Here is a 24,735-nt window from a genome sequence, read left to right as displayed (position 1 = left end):
ACTCACTTGTGTTCTACTTGTGCATATGACATCTACGCATAAAACCTGGCTCGGATGCCACTGTTGGGGAACGTAGTAATTTCAAAATTTCCTACGCACACGCAAGATCATGGTGATGCATAGCAACGAGAGGGGAGAGTATTGTCTACGTACCCTCGTAGACCGTTCGGGGAAGCGTTATATCAACGCGCTTGATGTAGTCGTACGTCTTCACGATCCGACCGATCCAAGCACCGAAAGCACGGCACCTCCGAGTTCTGCACACGTTCGGCTCGGTGACGTCCTCGCCTTCTCGATCCAGCAAGAGGGGCGAAGTAGTAGATGAGTTCCGGCAGCACGACGGCGTGGTGACGGTGTTGGTGAAGAACAATCTTCGCAGGGCTTCGCCTAAGCACTATGAAAACTATGACAGAGGATAAACTAGAGGATACGGGGTTGCCGGCACACGGCTTGGTGTTTCTTGATGTGTCTTTGGTGCTAGCCCTGCCCCTCTATTTATATGTTGAGCCCTGGGGTCTAAACTTGGAGTAAAAGCCTCCACAAAGTCGGTTTCACCCGAAAGGCAAGAGTCCTTCTCGGACTCCAGGGCCAGACGCCAGGGTTCCCGGTGTCTGGACCCAGACGCCAGGGACCCTGGCGTCTGGCCCCTGGACTCCGCAAAACTTCCTTTTGCGCTTTCCAAAAACCTTATGGGCTTTCCCCTTTGGCCCAAATAAAGTGTTCTCGTACCCAAACATTTCGGGAAACATCCGGAACCCTTCGGGTGACCAAACACTATTATCCCATATATCAAACTTTATCTCCGGACCATTCCGGAGTTCCTCGTCATGTCCGTGATCTCATCCTGGACTCCGAACAACATTCGGTCATCAACATACATAACTCATATAGTACTATATCGTCAATGAATGTTAAGCGTGCGGACCCTACGGGTTCGAGAACTATGTAGGCATGACCGAGACACCTCTTTGGTCAATAACCAATAGCAGGACCTGGATGCCCATATTGGCTCCTACATATTCTACGAAGATCTTTATCGGTCAGACCGCATAACAACATACGTTGTTCCCTTTGTCATCGGTGTGTTACTTACCCGAGATTCGATCGTCGGTATCTTAATACCTAGTTCAATCTCGTTACCGGCAAGTCTCTTTACTCGTTCCGTAATACATCATCTCGCAACTAACTCATTAGTTACAATGCTTGCAAGGCTTAAGTGATGTGCATTACCGAGAGGGCCTAGAGATATCTCTCTGATAATCGGAGTGACAAATCCTAATCTCGAAATACGCCAACCCAACAAGTACCTTTGGAGACACCTGTAGAGCACCTTTATAATCACCCAGTTACTTTATTATTGCCTTTAGGGCATATTTCCTTCAGTTTGGGCCCTCTTGTGAGGTTAAACCATGCGTCCTACTTCTTATATATTAATTGTGATGGGGTACAAAGTACAGATTGGTCTTCCTCGAGATCGTATGAGTTTGTCTAAGCTCTAAACCTTGCGAATGTATCTCTACAGACTAAACCTTGCAGCTTATATGTTGGGAGACGTAGTAGAAAAAGAATCGCTCCTACCGATACATCTTCAACGTCTATAATTTTTTATTATTCCATACTATTATATTATGAATCGTTTATGTTTTATATGCATTTATGTACTATTTTATATCATTTTTTGGACTAACCTATAAACCCAGTGCCTAGTGCCAGTTGTATTTTTTGTCTGTTTTCGTTTTTTCAGAAAATCGGTACCAAACCGAGTCCAAATGTATGAAACTTTTCGACGGTTTTTTTCTGGACAAGAAAGACCCTAGAAGTTTCGGGAGGAGACCAGAAGGCAAACAAGGAGACGGCAAGGCAACAGGGCGCACCTTGGAGGGGTCGCGCCCTGTTACCTTGTGGGCCCCTCGTGGCTCCGTCTGACCTAATTCCACCACTATAAATTCTCTAAAATCAGGAAAACAACAGAGAGCCACCCAAAACAATTTTTTCGCAGCTGCAAGTTTCTATTCTTCCGCGATCTCATTTAAGGCCTTTTTGGTACTCTGTCGGAGGGGGGATCGATCACAGAGGGCTTCTACATCATCGTTGTTGCCCTCCAATGATGCGTGAGTACTTCACCACAGGCCTACGGGGCCATAGCTAGTAGCTAGATGTCTTTTTCTCTCTCTTTGATCTTCAATACAATATTCTTCTCGATATTCTTGGAATTCTATCCGGTGTAATCTTCTTTTGCGGTATGTTTGTTGGGATCCGATGAATTGTGGATTTATGATCTAAATGTTTATGAGAAGTAATGGAGTCTGTTGATTTGACTTTGTTTGCTTTGTTTGATCAACCTAGAGGGGTGAAGGCCTTATGAAACTAGTTGAAACCTAGTGAGCATTTGGTTAAAACCTAAAACAAGTGAAAACAGAAAGTTAAATAAAACCCTAAAGGTGTTAAAGCAAGAAATATTTTCAAAGGAAATAAACAAAATAATATTAAAAATGAACTAAAGATGGGTCAGAGGAAAACCAAATTAAAGAAAAATAGAGGAAAACTATTTTGGAAGATAAAATGTGAGCAAGGAAATATTTAACTAAAGCCTACAAATAAAATGCATAAAATATATGCCCAAAAGGTCCAAAAAATGCTCAGTGTATAAAAATTGCAATAAGAATTTAGAGAAAGTTTTTTATGAAAGAAAAATCAAATTCAAAATAAAATATAAATGACAGAACAACGGAGGCAGAGCAGAAAAGAATAAGAGAAGAAAAAAAGGGCCCAGCCTAGCCGAGCCGCGCGCAGCCACTCTCTTCTCACTGTGAGCCGCTGACCAGCGGATCCCACTAGTCAATTGGTCAATGTTTTTTCATGAAAGTTCTAAAATTTCAAAAAAAAAACTATAAATTGTGAAAAATAATTTTCAAGAAATCATAAATGGTCACGAATTAAAAAATGTTCATGATTTTTTTAAAATTTTAACATGCTAAAAAATTGTTGATGAAATTAAAAACAATGTTCACGGATTTCAAAAACTGCTTAAAATTTTAAGAAATTTTCACAAATTTGAAAGATGACTGCAAATTGAAAAGGAAAAAGAAAAGTAAGAAAATGAATAAAAATGAAAAATAGTATACGAAAGATGAACAAAAACAAAAAAAATAAAAATAGAATAAAAAGAAGAACGAAAAACGTTAAGAAAAAGAACCGCTTCAGGGAAGGTTCTAGAACTTTCCCAAACCGGTGGAGATATAATCCGGAGAATGGGCCGGCCCGTACGATTAGGATGGGGGAGACCTGCGGGCCGAATAGGAGCCGCCCCCGAAAAGCCGCAGGCCTAGTGATGACATAACAAACACCACCAGCGGCCCATGGCCCAGGCGGCCGAACGCGAAAGAAAGCGAGCGAGCGGAAGCCAACCCAAACCCTAGCGCTCCCTTCCCCTCTTCTTTCTTTCTCCCCTCGCCGTCGCCTCCTCCTCCTCCTCGCACCCAAACCCTAATCCCCTCTCCCCCCCGCGAACCGAGGCCGCGGGCGCGCAGGCGGGCAGGCGCGGGGCAAAATGGCGGGCAAGGAGGACAGCCGGATCTTCGTGGGCGGCCTCTCGTTCCACACCGACGAGCGCAAGCTCGAGGACGCCTTCCGCCGCTTCGGCAAGGTCGTCGACACCCAGGTAACGGACCGTCGCCGCGCCGCTCCGTGTATGCTTTCGCTTGTTGTTTTTTATTTATTGTTTCGTGGGTATGTATGTGTATATAGCTGCTAGATCTGCGGCATTAGATGGTGTTGAGGGTAGGAAGGCGAATGTGATGCACATGGCCAAGGTCTAGGTGCTGTTTTTTCTAAAAATTCTCTTATAACTTGTATAAGTGATAGGGTCCTGCTACCTTGATCAGTACTTTCTCCGGATCCGAACAAGGCACATGAGCTCAGTGTTTGGTTTCGTGTGGTTAACACTGGCTCAATTCTCTAGGTTAATAATTAACAGTAATGGGGGTTCCCACTTTTCTGACACTGTTATAGTGTCAAAAGACGTCTTACGTTAAGTTACAGAGGTAGTATTTCGAAACGCACAATGTAATATGCTGTCTTCTCAAAATGAATAAACGCAGGTGCTAACTAGTACTCCCTCCGTTCTGTTCGTAAATACAAGCCTTCTTAGAGATTCCAATGTAGACTGCACACGGAGCAAAATGAGTGAATCTACACTCTAGAGTATGTCTATGTACATCCGTATGTAGTTCATGTTGAAATCTCTAAAAAGGCTTTTATTTAGGAACGGAGGGAGTAGAATTTATTGCTAACGAGATTTTGTTATATGGTGTTCCTTAGTTTGTAGCCACATCAGGGATGCTCACAGTGTTTTTCTACCCCTCCCTTTGCTAGCTCTGATGATTATTTTTCTCAGCCACGTGCTTTGTGAAGCCAAATGAGCTGGCACATTTGTGGAGTTGGATAGAACAGGGATTCTTTGTTTGTTTGTCGAAAGATCAGCTTTGCAGAGAACAATCATGAGTGTTTGTGCGAAGAAAGCAGCTGTTAACTGCTCTTTCAGGGAAAACTTAGGCTCGAAATTGCTTTACCAAGAGGTCATGCTGGTGCTGTTTACCGCAGTTAGATGCCTGAAGTGAACATCAGGGCCTGTGAAATTTGATCCAGTAATCTGGGAACCCTTGATCTATCTTGCTCTTGGCTGTGTTCTGATACCTTCATTCAGCCTGTGGTCTGATAGAAGAAACAGCATGTTCTTACAGTGGTATTACTTGACAAGAAATGCCTTCAGTGGTCCTCTGGCTTTTGCAGTTCCATGCATGTCCTGTGATTTTGATAGTCTACTATGCCAACACCACAGTCAGTAGTCTGCAGTTGGGAAGCGGCTCAGCAGACAGTCTGTTGTCTGATGGAAACGTGAAGACATTTTTCAGTCTTTCATGTTTTAACTGATTTTATCTGTTGGTGATATACATCAAAATATTTGTTGTCTGTTTTGTGTGGTTGTGTTAAATATTAAGAAACCATGTAACCCATTTTAAAATCCTGTGCCATCTATGCGACTAGAATTCTACACATATGTTGTCATGTTTTTCTATTCTTGAATCTTGATACGAGTGCCATGATTTGTTTGGTATGTCAGTACTCTGTTCGTTGGCCAAAATATTGTTCTGTTTTTCTGCTCCTAGTTTCTAAGAGCATGTTGCATTATCTTTTCTGTAATCACCATGTCCCAATCATTTATCTCATCATATCATATATTCATCTGAATACCTTTTCTTCAGTTGTTTCTTTCGCTTTTTGGTTTGTAGTCACAGCCATTTTTTTGTGACAAGTTGGGTGCAAAACATGTTGTAGTGTGCAACCTGATCTTATTGGCTTCAAAATAATTTAAGGGATGTTGTTGCAGCCAATAAATCATGTGGTAGCAGTTGGTAACTTTTGTTATGAAAACCGAGGGAAGGTGAAATACAGATTCGTTTGTGTATCGTCACGACATTGTTGCTGTGTAGTGCTCATGGAATGACAGTTGAAGGATAGCTGCTGAAGCAACATTTGATGTCAGCACTTCTCACAACCAACCCCACACATTTGACATGTCATGCTTGTTGGATATTGCCAACTGCTGTCTCCATGTGTTGTTTTGCTATGTTTGAAGATTCTCTCGTGAGCTTATCTACCAGACCAGCATGCCAGTGGTTCAGACATCGGTGATGGGCCTGACCGCCTGAGAATGTTGTTCTTGTTTGGCTTCTGACAGTAATTCACTAATTTACGGTGAAAATTTAATAGATGGATCTAACTACTGAACTGGTTTATGCATTTAGTCATAGCATGATATGATATGAGTGGGAGTGTTACAAACCTTGAGGCACACTTGGTTGGTAGCCACTTTCATGCCAATTGAAGTTCCTTGCTTCTCAGTTAGTAGTTGCTGCAATTAGTTTAGTTGATATGAGATGTGCTATAGGGATCCAAACACGACAGGATTATCCAGAGCAGTCTAGTTAATATGGGTAACAGCAAAAGATGGTAGCAGCAAGCATTGTTTGGTTGCTCAAATGTTTGTTTGCCCGACTGGTTGTCAGTACAACGAGCTTTGCTCTCTCAGGATATGTTCAGTCAGAAAGGTAGTCACAGTTACACTCGGCTATTTGACAGTTTTGATTTGTTCTGTTGAATTATGAAACTCTGGAATAACCTAATCCCAATGCTGCTCAAAAGGTAATTCTGTCAACCATCCTAAATTTGACCACAAGTGATTTTTACGAATGGCTGTCTACCTCACACATTCTTATTTCATGTATATCGTGACTACTTTTTCATTTCCTTGGTTGTGTCGCTGTTCAGTTGGCTTTTAAGCTTATGGTTATTCATTCAAAAGAGAAAGCATGTTTCTTTCTATGAGACTTGGCTGCTATAGACCTGCAGCTGTTTGTAGTGATTCGTTTTGTCACCTTGTCAAAGCACGTTTTCCAGCTGCTTTATGCTACACTTTCAAACAAAGTATGACTTGAAATGTTGTGGTAATGAATACATGATATTATTTACTGTTTCTTTTTTGCCCTTTACTCGTTGCTGAATTCAAAGTACCAGTTTCCAGTTTCTTATATAATCCTATATATATGCTCCAGTTTCAAACAAATTATGGCTTGAAATGTTGCTGTAATGAATCTGTGTTATTTACTGATTTTTTCCGCCCTTTACTCACTGCTGAATTTAAAGTGCACATTTCCAGTTTGTTTTGTGTTTATAAGCTGCTATATGCTACAGTATCGGACAAACTATGACTTGGAAGTGTTGTGGTAATGAATCCGTGTTATTGTTTACTGATTGTTTTGCCCTTTACTCATTGCTGAATTCAAAGTGCAAATTTCCAGTTTGTTGTGCTGCTATATGCCACAGTATCAAACAAGCTATGACTTTGGAAGTGTTGTGGTAATGAATCCGTGTCATTATTTAGTGATATTTTTGCCCTTTACTCATCGCTGAATTCAAAGGTTTTGCAGCTGCTTACCATTTGGCTTTGCTCTCTATGTAGGCTGATTCTCGAGTATTTCTTATTGCAGATCATGCTGGAGAGGCACACAAACCGGCACCGTGGCTTTGGCTTCGTGACGTTTTCAGATCCCAGGGCAGTTGAGACTGCTATCAACGATATGCACAACAAAGAGTTAGATGGTCGTACCATTTCAGTGAACAGGGCTGAGCCAAAGATGCAAACAGATGACACTCGGTACAGCAGTGGTGGTGGTGGTGACCGTGGGGATTATCGTGGTGGCAAGGGTGATGGTCCACCCCCTGGCAATTGCTTTGAGTGTGGCCGTGCTGGTCACTGGGCTCGTGACTGCCCTAACCCTGGCGGCGGCCGTTCTGGGCGATTCCCTTCCAAGTTCAGTGGTGGCGGTGGCAGGGGAGATCGCTTTTCTGGATCAGACAGGTTTGGCGACCGTTACGTGGATGATCGCTATGATGGTGGCCGTTATGGTGGGTACCGTGAGCCTATTGACAGCAGAGACAGATATGATGGGGGCCGTGATCGTTATGCCAGTGACCGGTACCCCTCTGGTGGTGACCGCTTTGGTGCAGACAGGTATGGAGCAGCCCCAGACCGTTATGCACCAAGTGGTGGTGGAGGCGGCTATGGCAGGGAGCGAGAGAGAAGCTACGAGAGAGATGGAATTCGTGGTGGTGGTGCCTATGACAGGAGTGGCCCAAGGGGCGGTGCAAGCTATGACAGGGACGGCCCAAGGGGCGGCATAGGTGGTGGCTATGACAGGGATGGTCCACGTGGAGGCGGCGCCGACTATGGCAGTGGTGGGCCTAGTCGCTACGAGGGAGGAGGTTACAGGGAGAGGCCTGCACCGTATGACCGCCCCAGGGGAGGAGGGCGCTTCGACGACCGCTACTAGTGACCTGTTGCTGCAGTCGAGCTATGTATTTGCGTTTTAACTTTCGGTTTGGCATGGCCGAATGCTTGATGAGTACTCTGTCGGCACGGTTATCTCTTTTCTGTACTGCAAATGTTACTCCCGGTGGGCACTGGTAGTTTACCCAGCAGACTGTTTCCGTGCTGAGTTGAATCTGTCATGCCCTGGCTGCTGGCTACCTTTGCTGAATGATGGTTTATGTACTTCTGCATGATATTAATCAATCTGAACTTATGAAATCCTGCTGCTCTGCTGTGGTTGGTATGAGATCCTGCTGCTCTGCTGTGGATGAATCTTATGGCACGGTAATATCTATTCTGTACCAGAAATGGTACCACAACTGGAGTTTATCCAGCAGACTGAGCCTGCTATGACCTGGTTGTTTTGGCTGTCGGCTACATTTGCTGAATGATGGTTTCTGAACTTGTGCATGATTTCATTGATCTGAATTTATGAAATCCTTCTGAATGACTTCGAGAAGAGTGACCAGAAACTATGCTCTTTAGACAGAGCATCATGATTTGACGAATGGGCTTTCATACTTGTCTTCATCACGTGTTATTTAGGTCATTTGTGCTGACTGTATGAATTAGAAATGTAAAATAAGTTTTTGTTTTTGTTTAGTCCAGTGTTTCTGTAAAAGTGCTGTGCAAAATGTATTTGAGTGTCGACCCTTCGTGCTATGAATACGAACTTACTCTTTGATTCAACATATTTGGGCCTCCTTTGGTTTGTAGGAATGTCATAGGATTTTTATGGGATAGGATTTGTATAGGAAAATTTCTTTTGAGGCCCTTTGGTTTGTAGTAATGAATTCCTATTTCTATATAGGATAGGAATCAATCCTTCACATTTTGGAGGGGAAAAAAATTAGCTAAGATCCAATGGAAAAATTCCTATCCTATGCATCAAATGACATCTCTTTCTTTATTGGAATTGAGATGCATGTCATCTCACTTCCTATGATTTTTCTATTCTTACAATATTTCTATCCTATGAACCAAAGAAGGCCTTAAAGTTTTACCGATTCACCATGAATATGTTTCATCATATACTATGAAGTATATTTGATGTTGCAGATATTAGTAAAACATAAATGTAAACCTCGACGGCTCTTTTCTTGTGATTCAGACGCCACGACGGCGATGGCTTCCTTGCAACATGGTGCAGTGCCCGGTTGAGTTGCTTGGACAACGGGCATGGTGGCTTTGGTGTGGCTCCCTTGGCGGCGTGGCTCGTCGCGTCTCAGGTCCTGCCGCTCCTATCCCGGCGGCGGCTTCCGCCATCCTCGGAGGGTTGCGGTTGCCGGGGCAGCAACCCTAGATTCGGTGGTGGCGGCTTCGGCCAGAGGGCGGCGCGTGATTGGGATCCCACGGCTAGTTTGGAGTTTGATGGCTAGCGCATCTAGGTTCCGGCAGCGCTGTGGCTGCTGGCCTGGTGGTCGTGCAGCACGGCCTCAGCAGGTGCGGGCGCTGCCGGGAGGTGCTTCCCTTGGTGCTTAGTGCTCTGGTGGTGTTTGGTGGGTGGTTGTTCGTGGCCGGTCGGTACGGGATAGTGGTGGTCGAGCTTCATTGGGAGAAGCCCTATCTTCGACTTTTCCCGTATCTCGCGAGAGGCGACTTCCGCGGGCGTCGTGCTCTTTCTTGGAAGCATTGTCACTGTGTGATGCTCCTTCCCTCCTCCCGCGGCCTTGGCTTCAGAGGGAAACCTCAGATCCGCGGGATCGAGCGATGCGGACGTCTTTAGGTCTTCTTCCTCCTTGCGGGCATCGTCTCGGAGCCGGCTACAAATTGAGACCGATGGATTGCGGCATCTTCGCCATGTGGTTTGCTGAGGCGGACGTTTTGGGGGTGGTGATTTTTACTTGGCAACGATGATGGCGTCCAGAGGAGCTTGGGTCGCGGTTCGTGTTTCGGTTATCGGATCTTCCCGGCGTGTCCTATGTGCTCTTCTGTGGGTTGCTTGGTTGTTTTGAAGTCGGAGCCGCGATGGAGCGAGTCCAGGTAGTGCCAATGACATGCACTAGGTGGTCGTTTGCGGTGGGGCACGGGCGGCGCAGGTCCTGCATTTTTCCCTTGCGAAGCTCGCCGTCAAAGTCGGAGGTGTCGGTATTCGCGCGTGCGGCCTTCCGTTGGCATGTGCCGCCATGGCTTCTCAACAGTTGTTTGCAGGCTGGCTTGGCTTCGAGGCTGGCGCTCTATGATGAAGGCGGAGTCGCCCGTTCGGTTCCCGGTGATGATGATGGCGCTTGACGACTTCTCGGCAGATGTCGATGAAGTCGGAGTCACCCGTTCGGCTACCGGTGATGACGACGACGCTTGACGACTCTTCGGCGGATGTCTTTTCTTCTTCACGGCTCTGTGTTCCGTGTCGGCGACCAGGTTGCCCATGTTACGTGGGTTGCGCTGTACCGGTCTTATCCCGGTTTTTCGTCAGTTAAGCGGGCAATCTCACTCTCTTCTTAATCAATGAAAACGGCGAGTCTTTTGCCTCGTCTAAAAAAAAGAAGAGCCAACCTGGTCAAACTTAAAAGAAATTTAACATAGAACTGCCAGGAGGGAGTACTTGTACAACCGAAGGCAGAAATTTAACTCTTGTTGCCGTCGCACGGTTAGTCCAATCGGCAGTGATACTGATATCCAGTGGGCGTCTCGACTCGAGAGAGACCTGTCGCCGTCTCCGCATCCGTAGTGCGTGCGTCCTCGCATGGCCTCTTTCTTATCCAAAACCTTCTCCCCGTCCTCCTTTCTCCCTTCCAATTGAAATGGACCCCGCTGACTCTGGTTTAATCTATCCATCTACTCCACCTCCGGCTAGCGGCTATACAACAGACAGACAAATAAAAGAAAATTCCTTATTTGACACTATCTTAAAATATATTTCTTTATTTGACATTAAAAAAGTTTTTCTTCTTTATTTGACACAAGTTCTAAATTTTATTCTCTATATGACATTTTCGTCCATTTAAAAGACTCTTTTGCCCCTCATGTGGTATGTGTGTGGGGGGTAATAGTGCACACACGCAGCATCAGTGCGAAAGCAGAAGCACACATGCATCAACACATACACATGCACCAACACACACGCACGCACACACACACGCACGCGCGCGTGCACACACACACGCACATACACACGCAGCAACACACACGCACGCAGCACACACCCACACACACACACGCAGGCAACACATAGGCACGCAACAACACACACGCGCACGTACACACGCAGTAGCAAACACACACGTAGCAGCACACATGCACACACACATGCAGCAGCAGCACACATGTGCGCCTGCACCCACACACGCAACAGCACACGCAAGCGCGCACACATACCACATGAGGAGCAAAATCGTCTTTTCAGGTGTCATTTAGACTCAAAATGAACGGAAGTGTCGTATAGGGAATAAAATTTAGGACTAGTGTCAAATAGGAAAGAAAAACTTTTCGAGTGTCAAATAAGGAACCAGATTTTAAGACAGTGTCAAATAAGGAATTTTCTCGACAAATAATCCACTCCGCCTTTTGTTACTCCGTGGCAAAGTGATGCACGCTCAGGTTTGCAGCCACAAATGCTCACATGAAACGGGGCCGCATTCACGTGCTGCAAGCATAGCGCATCACGAGCAACCGATAATAAATCAGAAAAAACTTAGTAATACAAAAAAAACATTCATGATTGTGATGTTAGCCGAGACTCGCCGAATCGCGCAGAAAAACCTTCGGGTTATACTACTGGTTTTCCGTTAACAAATTTTGGACAACTTTCTTCTTCTTTTTCTTCTTCTTTTTCTGTCTGTGAGTAAATTCTTGCATTACTCAAATATCAGAAGTTACATGTCGTCCCACAAGTGCCCAAGCATATTCCGGACCGGAGCCTGGCCAAAATTTTCTTCTTCTTATAATTAACCAATGGCCCAAATCTCTTTTCGCGCCCGTTTAGATAGTAATGGCAGTAATAATGTGAAATGTAACAGTTGATTTTTTTAATAGAAAAAACAATGCTTTATTGAACGAAGCCGGCAAAAAGTTGCAGGGGAAAGAGAAAATGACCATGATATCTCGCGAACGTCACAACATCTGGCGAACGTTCGTTGGGAGGGGTTATCCTTTGCGACCGTGTTGGACGGCAAGGTTAGCTCTATGGGGTTGGCGGTTTCTTAAGAGAACTCGTGACAAATTTTGAAAAAAAAAACGACATAATTTCCATCTCATGTACCAGATAAAATTGTAAAGGAAAAAAAACGTTCGCTTGCCATCCTCTCCCAGCTGACGTTCGTCAACTATCATTACAAAGGAAAACGGTGTTACTATTATTGGCTTGTACACATAGTTTCTCTTTTACATTTTTTTTACAGTTGGAGTAAAGAGGGGTTGAATTGAAACAAGTGAAACTGCCAGTTATCTTGCAAGTAAAGTAAAGTAAATAATTAGTAATTTTTAATATCTTCTTCAAATAAATCCCTCTCTAGGAAATACAAAAAAGAAGTAAAGAAGAAAAAAAAACATGCCTCCCTTCCTGTCTTCCTCCCCCCTTTGATCCTCCCTCCTCTCTCCTCCCTCCCTCCCCCAAATCACCACCCAATTCGCCATGGCGCCCCCCTCCCCCCTTCTCCGCGCGCCGCCCCTCTCCGGCTGACCCCCACCCCGCCCCACCCCCCCTCAGCCGAATCCCCCAACGCCAAGGGCAGGGGCGACGCAAGCCCAGCGAAAGGGGATTGATTGATCGACCGATCCGCCCGCGCGCCCGCCGCCGATCTCCCAATCCGGCGCCATGTTCAACAAGATCATCAAGCGCGGGGCGCGCAAGGGGGCGCGCGGCCACGACGCGGCGGCGGCCGAGCCCCGCGGCGCGGCCCCGTCCTCCTCCTCCGGCGGGGCGGCGCCCGTCACCGTCAACCACGCCTCCCGCGCCTCCGCCTCGCCCGTGCCGCCCTCGCCCACCTCGCCGCACGCCGCCGCCGCCCCCTCCCCCGCCCCCGCCGCGCAGCAGCCGTCACTCCTCGAGCCGCTCCCGCTCCTCCGCGACGTGCCCGCGGGCGACCGCCCGGGGCTGCTCCTCCGCAAGCTGCGCCTCGTCGCCGCGCTCTTCGACTTCTCCGACTCCCTCAAGCACCCCCGCGAGAAGGAGGCCAAGCGCCAGGCGCTGCTCGAGCTCGTCGACTACGTGCAGGCCCCCGCCCCCGCCGCCAACGCCAACGCGCCCGCGCGCCTCCCCGACGCCGTGCAGGAGGCCCTCGTCGCCGCCATCTCCGCCAACATATTCCGGCCCCTGCCCCCCGCGCTGTACGAGTCCGCCGCCAACATCGACCCCAATGCCACCCCGGACGACGAGGAGGAGCCCTACCTCGACCCCGCCTGGCCGCACCTCCAGCTCGTCTACGAGCTCCTGCTCCGCTACGTCGTGTCCCCTGACACCGACACCAAGGTCGCCAAGCGGTACGTCGACCATGCCTTTGTGCTCCGCCTCCTCGACCATTTCGACTCCGAGGACCCCCGCGAGCGCGAGTACCTCAAGACCGTGCTCCACCGCATCTATGGCAAGTTCATGGTCCACCGCCCGTTCATCCGCAAGGCCATCAATAATGTGTTCTACCGCTTCATCTTTGAGACTGAGCGCCACAACGGCATTGGCGAGCTCCTTGAGATTCTCGGCAGCATAATTAATGGCTTTGCCCTGCCTATGAAGGAGGAGCACAAGCTGTTCCTCAGCCGTGCGCTCATCCCGCTGCACAAGCCCAAGTCTGTCGGAATCTACCACCAGCAGCTGTCCTATTGCATTGTCCAGTTTGTCGAGAAGGACTACAAACTTGCCGATGCGGTCATCAGGGGTCTGCTCAAGTACTGGCCAGTCATAAATTGCCAGAAGGAGGTGCTGTTTTTGGGGGAGCTCGAGGAAGTGCTCGAGGCCACACAGCCTGCTGAGTTCCAGCGGTGCATGGTGCCGCTGTTTAAGCAGATAGGGCGCTGCCTTAACAGTGCCCATTTCCAGGTATGCTTTTTTTTGGTTTGATAATTTTGTATCTGCTTCCTGTTATATTTCTCTAGGGTGCTCCCAAGAATATGGTTATCTAGGCAAATCTGCTCCCATGTATTTCTTGATACGCCTTTGCGAGGAAATGGGACACATACATTTGGAAATGTATGGATAAGCCACTTAGTGTAGGTGCTAGGAAAAAAACCGTTATTCTGTGTGCGTACGTCATCTGTCTGTTTGTGAAATAAACTAATTTTTAGTTCGTAACGTATGGTATCATCCATTTAATCGGACACATACATTTGGAATGTATGGATAAGGCACTTAATGTGGTGCTAGGAAAAAAGCCGTTATTTTGTGTGCGTGCGTCATCTGTCTGTTTGCGAAATAAACTAATCTTTACTTCGTAACGTAGAGTATCATCCAGTTAGATATGGAAAGGCTATCTTCTTCCTACGCGCATGTTCTTTGTGCCAAGGATGAACCAGAACTATTTTGGTGGTGTGTGCAAACAAGTTCTTTCGTCAGCATGGTTTTTTCTTGGCCTGTTGCGTATAAGATAAAACAAGCAACCCATGACTACAGCACAAAACAAATTTGACAATAAGTATTTGTGAAGCAAATTAGCATTTGTAGGACTAAAAGGCTATTGCCAGTGTTTGTGAAAAATTATTAAAATGTGAATAACAACCTACATGTCCAAAAGCTGCCAGCCTATCACTTGTTTTGTTCCTGATTTGCCTTCGATGGTCTTTCGTACCTTTGATTTCTTAGTAAACTATCAACCACCATCATTCGACGACCACTTTCATGCCTATATTACAAGTGGAAGTCAGGAATCTTGTTCAGATTTTATGAAAATCTATATATACTCTTAAGTGCATGGAAGCTAGCTATCCATGTGCCAGAACCATGAGTTGGTTACGAGATCTTACGGGTTTCAGCTCTAGCCTACCCCAACTTGTTTGGGACTAAAGGCTTCGTTGTTGTTGTTGTTGTGTCTATATATACTCTTAAGTCTTATAGTGAATACTGAGTAGTGTTTGTTACTTTGTTAGTCAAAGTTCTAGTATTGCAATACTGCACTCGACAAGGATGATGCACTAGGTATTTGTGTTACCGTGTGAAAGAATCATATGCTGCGTTTAGATAGGATGTCTTATTTATCAATCCTCTATTTTTTTTGTAGTGTCTGATCCACGCCTTTCAACAGCCTTTCGTTCTTGCTATATTTATCAATTTCCCTAGTTGTATTGTCTGTATATTTTGGCACTTGCCGCATCATTTGATATTATAAAATGGTAGATCCACCTTCGGTTAGCTTGAGTTTAATTAGTAGAGATGACTGTGGGCTGTTAGCATCAAGTTGTGTATGGATTGACTTGAACGATGCATATAACTAAACATAAAAGAGGTCAACTTTCAATTATTTTACCAGTCCACTATGTGAGGCAGATGTGCACAGTATTGCGTTGCGCCATAGATCAAGCTACACTTGGTCTTTTGCTGCCTAGTTTCATTGTTTGTCTTGGTCATTAGATTATGTATACATTTGTTTTGTACATTTGTTGATAGCCTGTCTTCAGGATTGCAGTGTTTATCCAGGTTTGAATGTAAATCTGCACCATCTAGCTTATGCCGATCAGTTTGTTGGTGAAATTTATGGGTTAATTGGATCTGTGCCGCTTTTATGGATGAGCGGGAAGTATGGATGTGGATAGAGAATGAATACTTTTCATATTTGGATTTCACAGATGTCCATGTGAGGGCTTGTCATTGATGTAACGTGCCTTGTAGTACTTTGTTACATTTTTACAAGTTGACCTGCTCTGCGTGACTTTACTCGTACGCACCTATAAACCGTTGCTTTTTTATTGGTAATTAGCCTGCATATATTATTCAAGGGCGAATTACTTATAAGAAGTTACGAACAACTATAAGGCATGCAAGCCATCTTGTATTTTTTCTATTGCTAGGCATCTGCTTGTACCATGTAAGTGAATAATTGAAGCTCAGCTAGCAGAATACGCCCCCCTCCACCCCCCCCCCCCCCCCCACCACCACCACACACACACAAACAAACAAAAAAGGGAGGATACGAGTTTCAATTTTACCATCTTTTAACAAGAATGTCTGCTGAATTTATATCCATTTTAGACTATTGTTCTACTCCAAACTGAGCTCTGCATCATAAGAAGTCTATTATTTGCAACGATGGTGATGAGCATATCTTAAGGATTAGTTCAATCTTGCATATTTACCAGTGGATTTAACGTTCAAGAACCTAATTATTAGTCTTATGGTAGAGTGAGATACTAATTGCATGCTGATTTCCAGTTCATTTTCTAATGATTGTGCGAGCATGAGCATTTTCTTTTACGTTGTTCAGTAATTTTCACCAGAATGCAATGTTAGTGGGTTTTGACGGACTAGTGGGTCAAACTTCAAACTTTTCTCATGTTGGAACTAGTCTGGAATTGGCTAACTACTAAATACACTAGATTTGGCTAATGCATATAGTTTCTTAATTATGAAATTACTCATCATTTTATTTTTCAATCCATTTGCAATGTATTGGACACCTTGTAGCAGGTTTTTCAAAAAAAATAAAAATTGACTGATAGGGAAGTTAAATCGTGTTCATGGTCCCATCGCCAGGACCCCATGAGCCGCCAAATTGGAGTGCAGTTGCTCCTTTGCCGCTTTGTATGCTTTCATGTCACTGTACTATGTCTTTTTTCATTCCGTAACCTATTTGCATTCATCACCCTTGTCTGGCACTACTTATGTGTTTTCGATCTGCATATGCAAATATATTTTTCTCCTTATGAGCGTTGTTTGTGGATGTGTGACTATACTAGTTTAATACCGAATCCGTTTCTCTTGGAGTTCTTTTAATTGGAGGAGAGTGAGAAAGCCCATCAAGAAGCTTTATTATTAAGCTATAGATATTAGGATCTGTCACCAGGCCAAAGAAATATATTAGATGTATCATATGTCCGCTTCCTGATAACTGCACATGTAAGCGGGTTTCTTTGCTGCATTTAATCAGTATGTTTTGGGCTTTGACCTATTTGGTGATACAGTTGTTTGTACTTTATAACAGGCTTTCTGATTGCCCTTTCTCCTGTAAAAAGAGATCCTGGTTAGGTGTCAGCAGTTCATGTGCACGAGATAATTAAAACCCTGGTAGCAATTACTCACACCTTCCTCTCCCTGACAAAAGAAAGTCGTGCCACATTGCAATTTTGCCCAAGAAGTGGCAGTGGTACATTTCCAAATCTGCTGTCTTTGATGGCATTTCGAGCAATATTGATCTGATAAGTTTCATTGGATGATTATATGTGTAAAAGAAAGTTGCTCAGAGCAAGGTATTTGTTCTGTCGCGCTGTCAGTTGTGCTCATCAGATTAGCCCCCCATATCCTGGGATGTGGGACTAAGGCATGTCAAATACTCCCTCTGACCGGGTTTATTGGGCCTGTGAGCAAGCTAGCTGCGTCCGTTTTTCTCCCTACTAGATGTGTGCGTCTGATTTCCCTCGCCCCCCTCGGCTGAACTTTGCGCCTGATTGGTTGACGTTTCGGCATGCAAAAAGGAGCAAGCAACCAGCTGCATGCAATAATTAAGGGCTAATATGGCTAGCACTGGAGGAGTGTGATGATTGGCTGCATGCACAAGCGGAGCGGGCAACCGGCTGCTGGCATGCTCCATAATAACTGCGAGCTAATGTGATTGGTTGTTGGTGTGCTCGGAAATCATGGGTTATCAGCTTTAATATTCTGCCTTGGTCTTTGAGTTTTGGCTAACGGGCCCAATAAACCCGGACTGAGGGAGTAGTTAGTGCTAGTGGTATTACCTCCTGCTATACATGTTATAATGGTATAGCTACCCCTTCCGAATAGAGAACTAACTGCTCCCTGCCGTTTCATCATGCCGTTAGTCTGTTTCATGCTACTCTAGTTCACACCATGACATTATCTATTTATTTGCAGTTTCTTGCTGGTTTTGTTTAAGAACCATGTTTGATTACACAAGCATTGTATATTCTGTGATGCATGGCCACTTCATTTATCTGATATTTTGCTGAACTGTTAATGTTTATTTATTTATGGCAGGTTGCTGAGCGGGCTTTGTTCTTATGGAACAATGATCACATTGTAAGCCTGATTGCCCAAAATCGCGGTGTTATATTTCCAATAATATTTGAAGCACTTGAGAGGAACATACAGAGCCACTGGAATCAAGCTGTTCATGGCCTGACCGCAAATGTGCGCAAGATGTTTTTGGACATGGATAGTGATCTATTTGATGAGTGCCACCAGCAGTACATTGAGAAAGAGGAAAAAGCCAAAGAATTGGAGGAGCAACGGGAATCGGCATGGAGACAATTGGAAGCTGTTGCTGCCAAGGCTTCTGGGGATGACATGGTTTTGGTCAAATAGGTAATATATTCATCCCGCTTTCATTTCTTTGTTAGTGGTTGCGTCACTAAGCTATTGTTTTAGCCTTGTAAGTTAAACTTGTATCAGTGCTGGTTATGTTCTCCGTTATGATTTCCCCTTTTGTTTTTAAGCATTTCTATGAGATGCATTACCACCTTTTGTGCTGCTGAGTCTTTGTTTTTAATTTGGTCATGGCAGTCCGCAAAAAGATGGAATATGTTTGTGTATCGAACTTGCAATTGTTTATGGACATTTACATTAGTAATTTCAAGCAAACCTTATGTATACCAGCATCCATATAAGTAGACAAACATCGTTTCAGAAGACGTTTATGCTTGCTCAGATGGTCGGTGCGCGCACAATCTCGCAAGCATCCACGCGCACCCGTCAACTCACCACCAATGTCGGTTGCGGTGCCGGTGCTGGTGCTGGTGCTGGTGCGTTCATCTTATCTTTGGTGGCTTGGATTGGAATTTCAAGGTCAGTGTTCCTTGGGTGAAAGCTCCCAGTGGTCGTCGCTAGGTCGAAACATGATGGTGGTAGCAGCAGAGGCCAATTCTTCCAATCTATGCGCAATGAGGTCCTGCGATGGTACCACAGTCCTCTTGCTTTGTTCAACTCCTTTCTCTCTTCTGTTATGATTATGAATGAATAATCGGACCTCTGTATTAATCCTTCATTGTTTGCCCTAGTTGGCTACCCGCAATTGGGCTAGTACAAGTAGAAAACCAGTGAGCTAGATGTAATTTCTCTTTTCTTTTCTTTTTCTACCTTTTTCCTTGTTCTGGGACATTTCAATTCATCTTGTTGTATGAGTAACGTCGAGAACGGAGATAAAAAAAACCCGCTTTAATTTAGTGTTGTGGTCGATGCTGATACCATAGCAATAAAATGGCTCACGTGTAGGAGTTGTTGTAATCAGCTGCAGATGTTGTAGGTTTTGGTGGAAGCAGTGCCTCTCCCCCTCACACGCTGGATCAAATAACAGTTAGCACGGTAGAACGGCGATTCGAAACTGCTGTAAAGACGATACTGCGTGCACGACAAGGAGACGACGGCCAAATCCAGCCGTCTGCTTCACTTTACTGTTGTGCATGGATGAGTTGATCTGCGTTGTCGTTCAGGAATCGTCCACACACCATCGTCTTCTTTTTTGGCTCCGAGCTCATCTGCTCCTGCCATGAACAGTAAAATCAGAAAATAATCTCTTCTTTTTTGCCTAGAAGATGTTTCATTGCGTGAGGTATGTGTCAATTGACACTTTCAGCGCGTTTGGACATCTGAGCAGCCCTTAGCAGAAAAGACAAATTTGAGGGTCTGAAACAGTTTATTGGTTGGAGAGGGCTACTTAGATGTCCGGACGCTCTGAAAATTGACACCGACCTTGCACATTGAAAAATCTTTCATGCAGAAAAGTCGGTTTTTCTTGAATTTACTGTTCACCAAATGCTGATGAGAACATTATTCAAATGCACACAACTCTCACACTAAGGCCTAGTTATAGAATCAATCACCATATCCAAAGTGAAGACATATCTTGCGCTAAGGCCCAATTCTTTTGGTGGTTTCTAATGTAAGCTGTTTCTTACATGAATTTAGAACCTCAAATGTTGGCCCACAAACTTGCAAAGCATGCTTTAATGCTGGGGATCGGCCGCCATGTTTGGTTAGGCCACCCTGAAGATCTTTGCTTCGTCCCTGTAAACTGTGTGACGGATGAATAAAAGCTTTGTGAGTTTGCCTCAAAAAATAAATAAAATAAGCCGAGGTGAAGCTGTCCTGGCAAAGCATTCTTATGCAGCCTGATTTTGGTTGGATGGAGATCCACCCAATTTTATTCTTCCTTATATGTAATAGAAGATACCGAGAGGCTTTTCCCTTTAAAATAAAGCTAGAGAGGAGGCGGCTTATGACATAAACCACCAAAAAACTGAGCCTAAATAGTGGCTGCCTTGCTCCATCAAGTCATGCTCTCATCTTTATATTAACTCTGATTTCTTAACCATTTGGCCGTCGAACCAAAGAACATAGCAAATAACCAAAGGAAAAACAGTCCACGTCGAACACATTTCTGGCTCGCATTTACCAAGCGGAACCAATGGCGGTGGGTGCATATTATTTCGGTTGTGCACAAATAAATATCCAACAATGTAAGCAACCATACAAATCACCTGTGCGCAGCCCCCAAAGGCTGCACTGCATATACATTGTTACACATGGTCCTAGCACTACAGCAAATCAAATCTTAAAACCGCCTGTCCTCGAGCCGCCACGGCGCTGAAAATCTAGCAGAGCACCCTGCTGCGTTGTTCGGATCGACAGAGATATGTACAGAACCATGCCGCGTCGCGGCGGTGTTGCTTATGAGGGTGCCGATTCAGCCCCGTCATGGAGGGCGCAGCAGACGGTTGCTTTGTGGTGCCCCTGGTACACCCTGATGGCCTCCCCAGTCGACATTGTCCACAGTCTTGCCGTCGTATCAGACGAAGCTGCAGAACAGCAAAGATTCGCCCGGTTTTAAACCGTGAATAGCCAGGAAGATGAGCAGTGCCATGTGAGCGGTTAGCGCGTACCTGTTATCAAGTAAGCACCGTCTACTGAGAAAACGCAGTCCCAAACCCAGCGCTGGTGACCTGGAGAGTCGAATACCCCGCATAGTTTCAGTGCACCGATTAAAATTCTACAACTTTTAGTTCTAACTGATAAATTCAGAATTAAAAAGGAGCCCGGAAATTACCGACTAAAGTTTTTTCCAACTTGAAGCCATCCACGTTCCAAATCTTTACAGTGTGGTCAGATGATGCAGTTGCAAGATACCTGTAAACAAACCAAAGTGGTACGTTGTTATAATATACAAAGATGAATCCTTTTTTGAGATGAAAAAAGTATAATTGGAGCTTTGAAAGGTGAATGCCACTGACTAAAAAGACTTTCATGTGCACCAATGCAGTTTGGCAAATGAATGAATGGGAACTAGAAAGCAGTGTGCAAAAGAAGACATTTAGAAGAGTCGGGAAAGCGAAAATTGGTCATTTTGATCATTATATACCTGTTAGGGTCACAAAATTCAGGTGAAAGCAGGCACTTCAGAATGTAGCCATCATGGGCTTGCAGCTTATGGAGGGGCTCAAAGCTGGTGATTGTCTAAACAAGTGGTCTCATCAGCTTGAAAAAAAAAATGCAGAAATCATAGAGTGTACAATGGCATGTAGGTCTGCAGACTCACTAACCTGAGTACCCTTAAGCAAGCGCCAAACGTAACATGTCCCACGGTTATTTGCAGCAACAACCATACTCCCATCCCACATGACTGTCAGAGATCTTATAGCTGTATCGACCTCTGGCACCTGAATAAATGGAACAAACACATCAACCGTGTTCTTGCATCTCACTTTAATTATACACTTGCACCTAAAATCTGAAATATGTAACTTACCAACTCGCAGCTGCATGAATTAGCTGCCAAATCCCACACACGTATGTTTCCGTTCTGATCGCCAGATATTAGTTCTTTCTGGAACATTGGGGAGATAATGTGGAAGTAAATGATATAGAATGAACAAAATACCAGGACAAACGTGGAAAATAAGACAACCCTTGCCAGTTTGTAGCAAAAACTATCAAGACCTACGATACCAAATTAATATCATTAGATATATAATGCAATATATCTTCATACTTATACTATATCTATTTAAGAGTGTAGTTGTTGATGGTTTTTCCTACATATCTAGTCAAACCATGCATCATTTCACTTAACACAAAAATTACAAGCCTTCTTTTCATAGAGTATTAGCCAGTCAACAAGCTTATGATCAAATGCAAGATTCAGTGCTATGCTTGGATAATGAAAATTGGAATTGGTTAAGACCTGCCGGAACATATTCTAACCTGATTTGGGTGTAGGACCACGGTGTTGACAGCTGCGCGACTTTCATATTCTCGTTGACAAGTGGCAGTCCTGAAACCATACATGCACACGAATAAAGATTCGGATCAACAGAACATCATACATCATGGACAGGAAAATCATTAACAAAAACACAGGATATTACTATAAGGGTGAGTATCTAGTTAAAGTTTAAACTTCAAGACCACTATTCCTCCGCACAGAAAAACACTCTTGAGTATCAGCAAACTCTCACATGGGCCATTCAACGAGATTTGGATAGAGCAGATTTATAGATAAATGAATTGGTAGGATTTTCTAAACAAGTTACATTCAATTGAGTGATTGACACTTAATCCCGATCGATCTAGTTTACCCAAACCACACCGAATCGAGCATACTCTGAGTCTGCATAATAGCACTTAAAGATGGGTTTGCTTTGGATTCTCTGTCTTGATTAAAATAATTATTTGAGAACAGCTTTTGAGAAGAACAGCAGGTGAAGGAAAAAAGAGCTGTAGCCAAGCAACATAATAAGATGTGAAACCTCACCGTAAATCCCAAATTCTCACAGTGCCATCCTCAGAACCTGAGTACATCCAGTTGCCATCACAATGGAACCCCACAGCCATCACATTACTAGTATGCGAATCATAGCTAATTACCTGTTAGGATATTGATGAGTAAATAAGGAACGGAAACATGTTGGCCCAGATTGGTTGCTTTTAGAGAACATGTAACATACCGGTTGTGGGCTATTTGAGTTCACATCAAAAAGGCGGATATGAGAATTGCCAGCAGCAGCTAGGAACCGCTTGTCCGGGGTTATCTCAAGGCGATTTACTTGCTGCAAAAGAAAGGCTATCAACAGGCACATGGTGCATATGATTGCAAGTATGTAACTATGTCTTGAAGCGAATCAAGCCTGCATTGGTCTATAATATTTATTTGTTTGTAGTCCTGTAAGACTGTTTGAACAGAATTATGGAAGGGTATGGTCCATCCACCTTATGTACATCATTACTTTTGTCATAAGGACAATGAAGAACCCAGAGCCAACACTCACCGAGTCTGGATACTGAATAGTGCGGTAACAGCGACCACTCTTGGCTTCCCAAAATCTGATTGTGTGGTCATAACTTGCAGTTGCAAGAATGACAGAAGGTTGAGCCATTCACACACCCGCCCTGCACATACATAAAACACACTCTCAACAGGAAACCAGAAAGTGGCCAAGCAGCGAAGGAGAGTTGAAGACATTGAGATGGCATAATGTAACCAAGAAATTTGTTCCCACCCACATAGGATCATTGACAGTCTTATCAGTACATGAGTTTGGGTCAAAGTACACGCGGAAACTTATCAAACTGGCTTAATAGATAGAGCCTGAACGGTGCCAACAGATAGAAGAGATCTGATTGACGCCTCGGCTGTTTGATGTTCCATTTTTAAAACCTCCCTGAGACTGAAACAGTGCATTAGCTACTTTAAAATTTCTTCACTGGAAGGAGGTCCGCATTGTTTTAGGGGCTGCCCACTTGTAATCTAGGCAAGCACGACACAAAGTTCATCATATCATTTACCAGAGCCACAGGAAGCAAGTCAGGAACACTACTCACACAGGGGCGAAAACGAACTACTTAGAAGTTTTGCAGCGCAAAAAGAATGTTGCACGGTGGTAAGTCCTCCAGCCTCCAGGTGTGAGGCTACCAACCAGGGTTCAATTCAAACCCTGGTTCTCACAAAATGGAAAAAAAGCCCTAATTTTTTCTAGGATGTTAAAACAGGGTGGTCCACCTAAAGAAATTCTACAACAAATTTGACATGCCAACGTTCTAATTAATTTATCAGTAGCGCATAGAAATAGATCAATATGGCCTTAAGAGTTACAGACATACTAAAATTCTCAAATTTGCATAAGAGAAGCCTACACAGTACATACCTTGACAAGTTCAAATAAGAATATGTGGCATTGTTAATTTGTTAGAGTGGCAAAACAATCAGACAAATCATTGCTATGCCACTGATCAGGTGTTCATGCATGCACTGGATAGCAAAATCTACGCCTATGTGTTCACAGGAAAGCGTGTTCTTGTACTGATTGTTTAGTCAACGCAATAGACTTAGGCGACTTACTCTTCCACCTGATTGATGCAACAGACAGCAAAGATGAAACCCTAAATCAGAAGCTGGGGGGATGGGCAGCTCACCTCGAGTCCTCAAATCGGGCTAAAGGCTGGCCGCCGGGCAGGGCTGGCTTGCTGCCGGCCGAGTGCCGGAGTCGGCGGAGAGCGGACTGGGCGGCGGGCGCCGGCTTGCAGGGGCGCCAGAGGGGCCCGGTGGCGCCGAGCGCCGGTCTGGCGGGAGGGGCGGGGCGGGACGGAGAGGCAGGCGGCGACGGGCGACGGCGTCCGGCGAGCCGGCGAGATCGGGAGCCGAGCCGCCGGGGTCGGGGACGACGAGCAGGGGCACCCAGTGTCGCTGCGTGCGGCGTTTGTTGGGCTAGCCGGGTGA

The 24,735-nt window shown here is 44.9% G+C and overlaps 3 protein-coding genes across 6 annotated transcripts; 2 read left to right on the top strand and 1 right to left on the bottom strand.

The window, feature by feature from the left end:
- The first annotated feature begins 3,401 nt into the window (after positions 1 to 3,401).
- Positions 3,402 to 8,149, top strand: LOC147974458 (glycine-rich RNA-binding protein RZ1C-like). 2 transcript variants are annotated; one of them, XM_087517500.1, is made up of 3 exons: positions 3,410 to 3,661; positions 4,397 to 6,204; positions 7,050 to 8,149. In XM_087517500.1, exon 3 carries the CDS (start codon positions 7,053 to 7,055, stop codon positions 7,890 to 7,892), a length of 840 nt encoding a protein of 279 aa, XP_087373626.1. In that variant the 5' UTR covers positions 3,410 to 3,661; positions 4,397 to 6,204; positions 7,050 to 7,052; the 3' UTR covers positions 7,893 to 8,149. The 2 variants fall into 2 exon arrangements, with proteins under 2 accessions (XP_087373625.1, XP_087373626.1); XM_087517499.1 differs by lacking the exon at positions 4,397 to 6,204 and having other exon boundaries at positions 3,402 to 3,661.
- Positions 8,150 to 12,485: 4,336 nt separating this feature from the next.
- On the top strand, positions 12,486 to 19,189 carry LOC147974457 (serine/threonine protein phosphatase 2A 57 kDa regulatory subunit B' alpha isoform-like). Of its 3 annotated transcripts, none has more exons than XM_087517498.1 (3): positions 12,486 to 13,904; positions 18,006 to 18,332; positions 18,658 to 19,189. In XM_087517498.1, exons 1-2 carry the CDS (start codon positions 12,687 to 12,689, stop codon positions 18,330 to 18,332), a joined length of 1,545 nt encoding a protein of 514 aa, XP_087373624.1. In that variant the 5' UTR covers positions 12,486 to 12,686; the 3' UTR covers positions 18,658 to 19,189. The 3 variants fall into 3 exon arrangements, with proteins under 3 accessions (XP_087373624.1, XP_087373623.1, XP_087373622.1); XM_087517497.1 differs by having other exon boundaries at positions 18,655 to 19,189; XM_087517496.1 differs by having other exon boundaries at positions 12,490 to 13,904; positions 18,676 to 19,189.
- Positions 19,190 to 20,413: 1,224 nt separating this feature from the next.
- On the bottom strand, positions 20,414 to 24,735 carry LOC147974456 (target of rapamycin complex subunit LST8). Its single transcript, XM_087517501.1, has 11 exons — positions 24,432 to 24,735; positions 23,288 to 23,408; positions 22,967 to 23,068; positions 22,774 to 22,886; positions 22,224 to 22,293; positions 21,769 to 21,846; positions 21,563 to 21,679; positions 21,382 to 21,476; positions 21,070 to 21,149; positions 20,906 to 20,965; positions 20,414 to 20,821 (listed from the first exon to the last, which is right to left on the bottom strand). Exons 2-11 carry the CDS (start codon positions 23,393 to 23,395, stop codon positions 20,694 to 20,696), a joined length of 951 nt encoding a protein of 316 aa, XP_087373627.1. The 5' UTR covers positions 23,396 to 23,408; positions 24,432 to 24,735; the 3' UTR covers positions 20,414 to 20,693.

The sequence above is a fragment of the Triticum urartu genome, chromosome 4A (assembly GCF_056163025.1).
Source record: "Triticum urartu cultivar PI428250 chromosome 4A, HENAU_Tu73, whole genome shotgun sequence".
Lineage (NCBI taxonomy): Eukaryota > Viridiplantae > Streptophyta > Magnoliopsida > Poales > Poaceae > Triticum > Triticum urartu.
The sequence above is the reverse complement of the archived record's forward strand: the minus strand, read 5'-3'. Positions and strand labels throughout refer to the sequence as shown.

Excerpts from the sequence above, each read along its gene's own strand:
- LOC147974457 (XM_087517498.1), top strand. The coding sequence starts at position 12,687 with ATGTTCAACAAGATCATCAAGCGCGGGGCGCGCAAGGGGGCGCGCGGC. Across the intron at positions 13,905-18,005 it reads TTAACAGTGCCCATTTCCAG|GTTGCTGAGCGGGCTTTGTT; the intron begins GTATGCTTTTTT and ends TATTTATGGCAG.
- LOC147974456 (XM_087517501.1), bottom strand. The coding sequence starts at position 23,395 with ATGGCTCAACCTTCTGTCATTCTTGCAACTGCAAGTTATGACCACACA. Across the intron at positions 22,294-22,773 it reads GTGAGAATTTGGGATTTACG|GACTGCCACTTGTCAACGAG; the intron begins GTGAGGTTTCAC and ends GTATGGTTTCAG. Across the intron at positions 21,680-21,768 it reads ATTCATGCAGCTGCGAGTTG|GTGCCAGAGGTCGATACAGC; the intron begins GTAAGTTACATA and ends CCATTTATTCAG.
- LOC147974458 (XM_087517499.1), top strand. The coding sequence starts at position 3,551 with ATGGCGGGCAAGGAGGACAGCCGGATCTTCGTGGGCGGCCTCTCGTTC. Across the intron at positions 3,662-7,049 it reads GCAAGGTCGTCGACACCCAG|ATCATGCTGGAGAGGCACAC; the intron begins GTAACGGACCGT and ends TTCTTATTGCAG.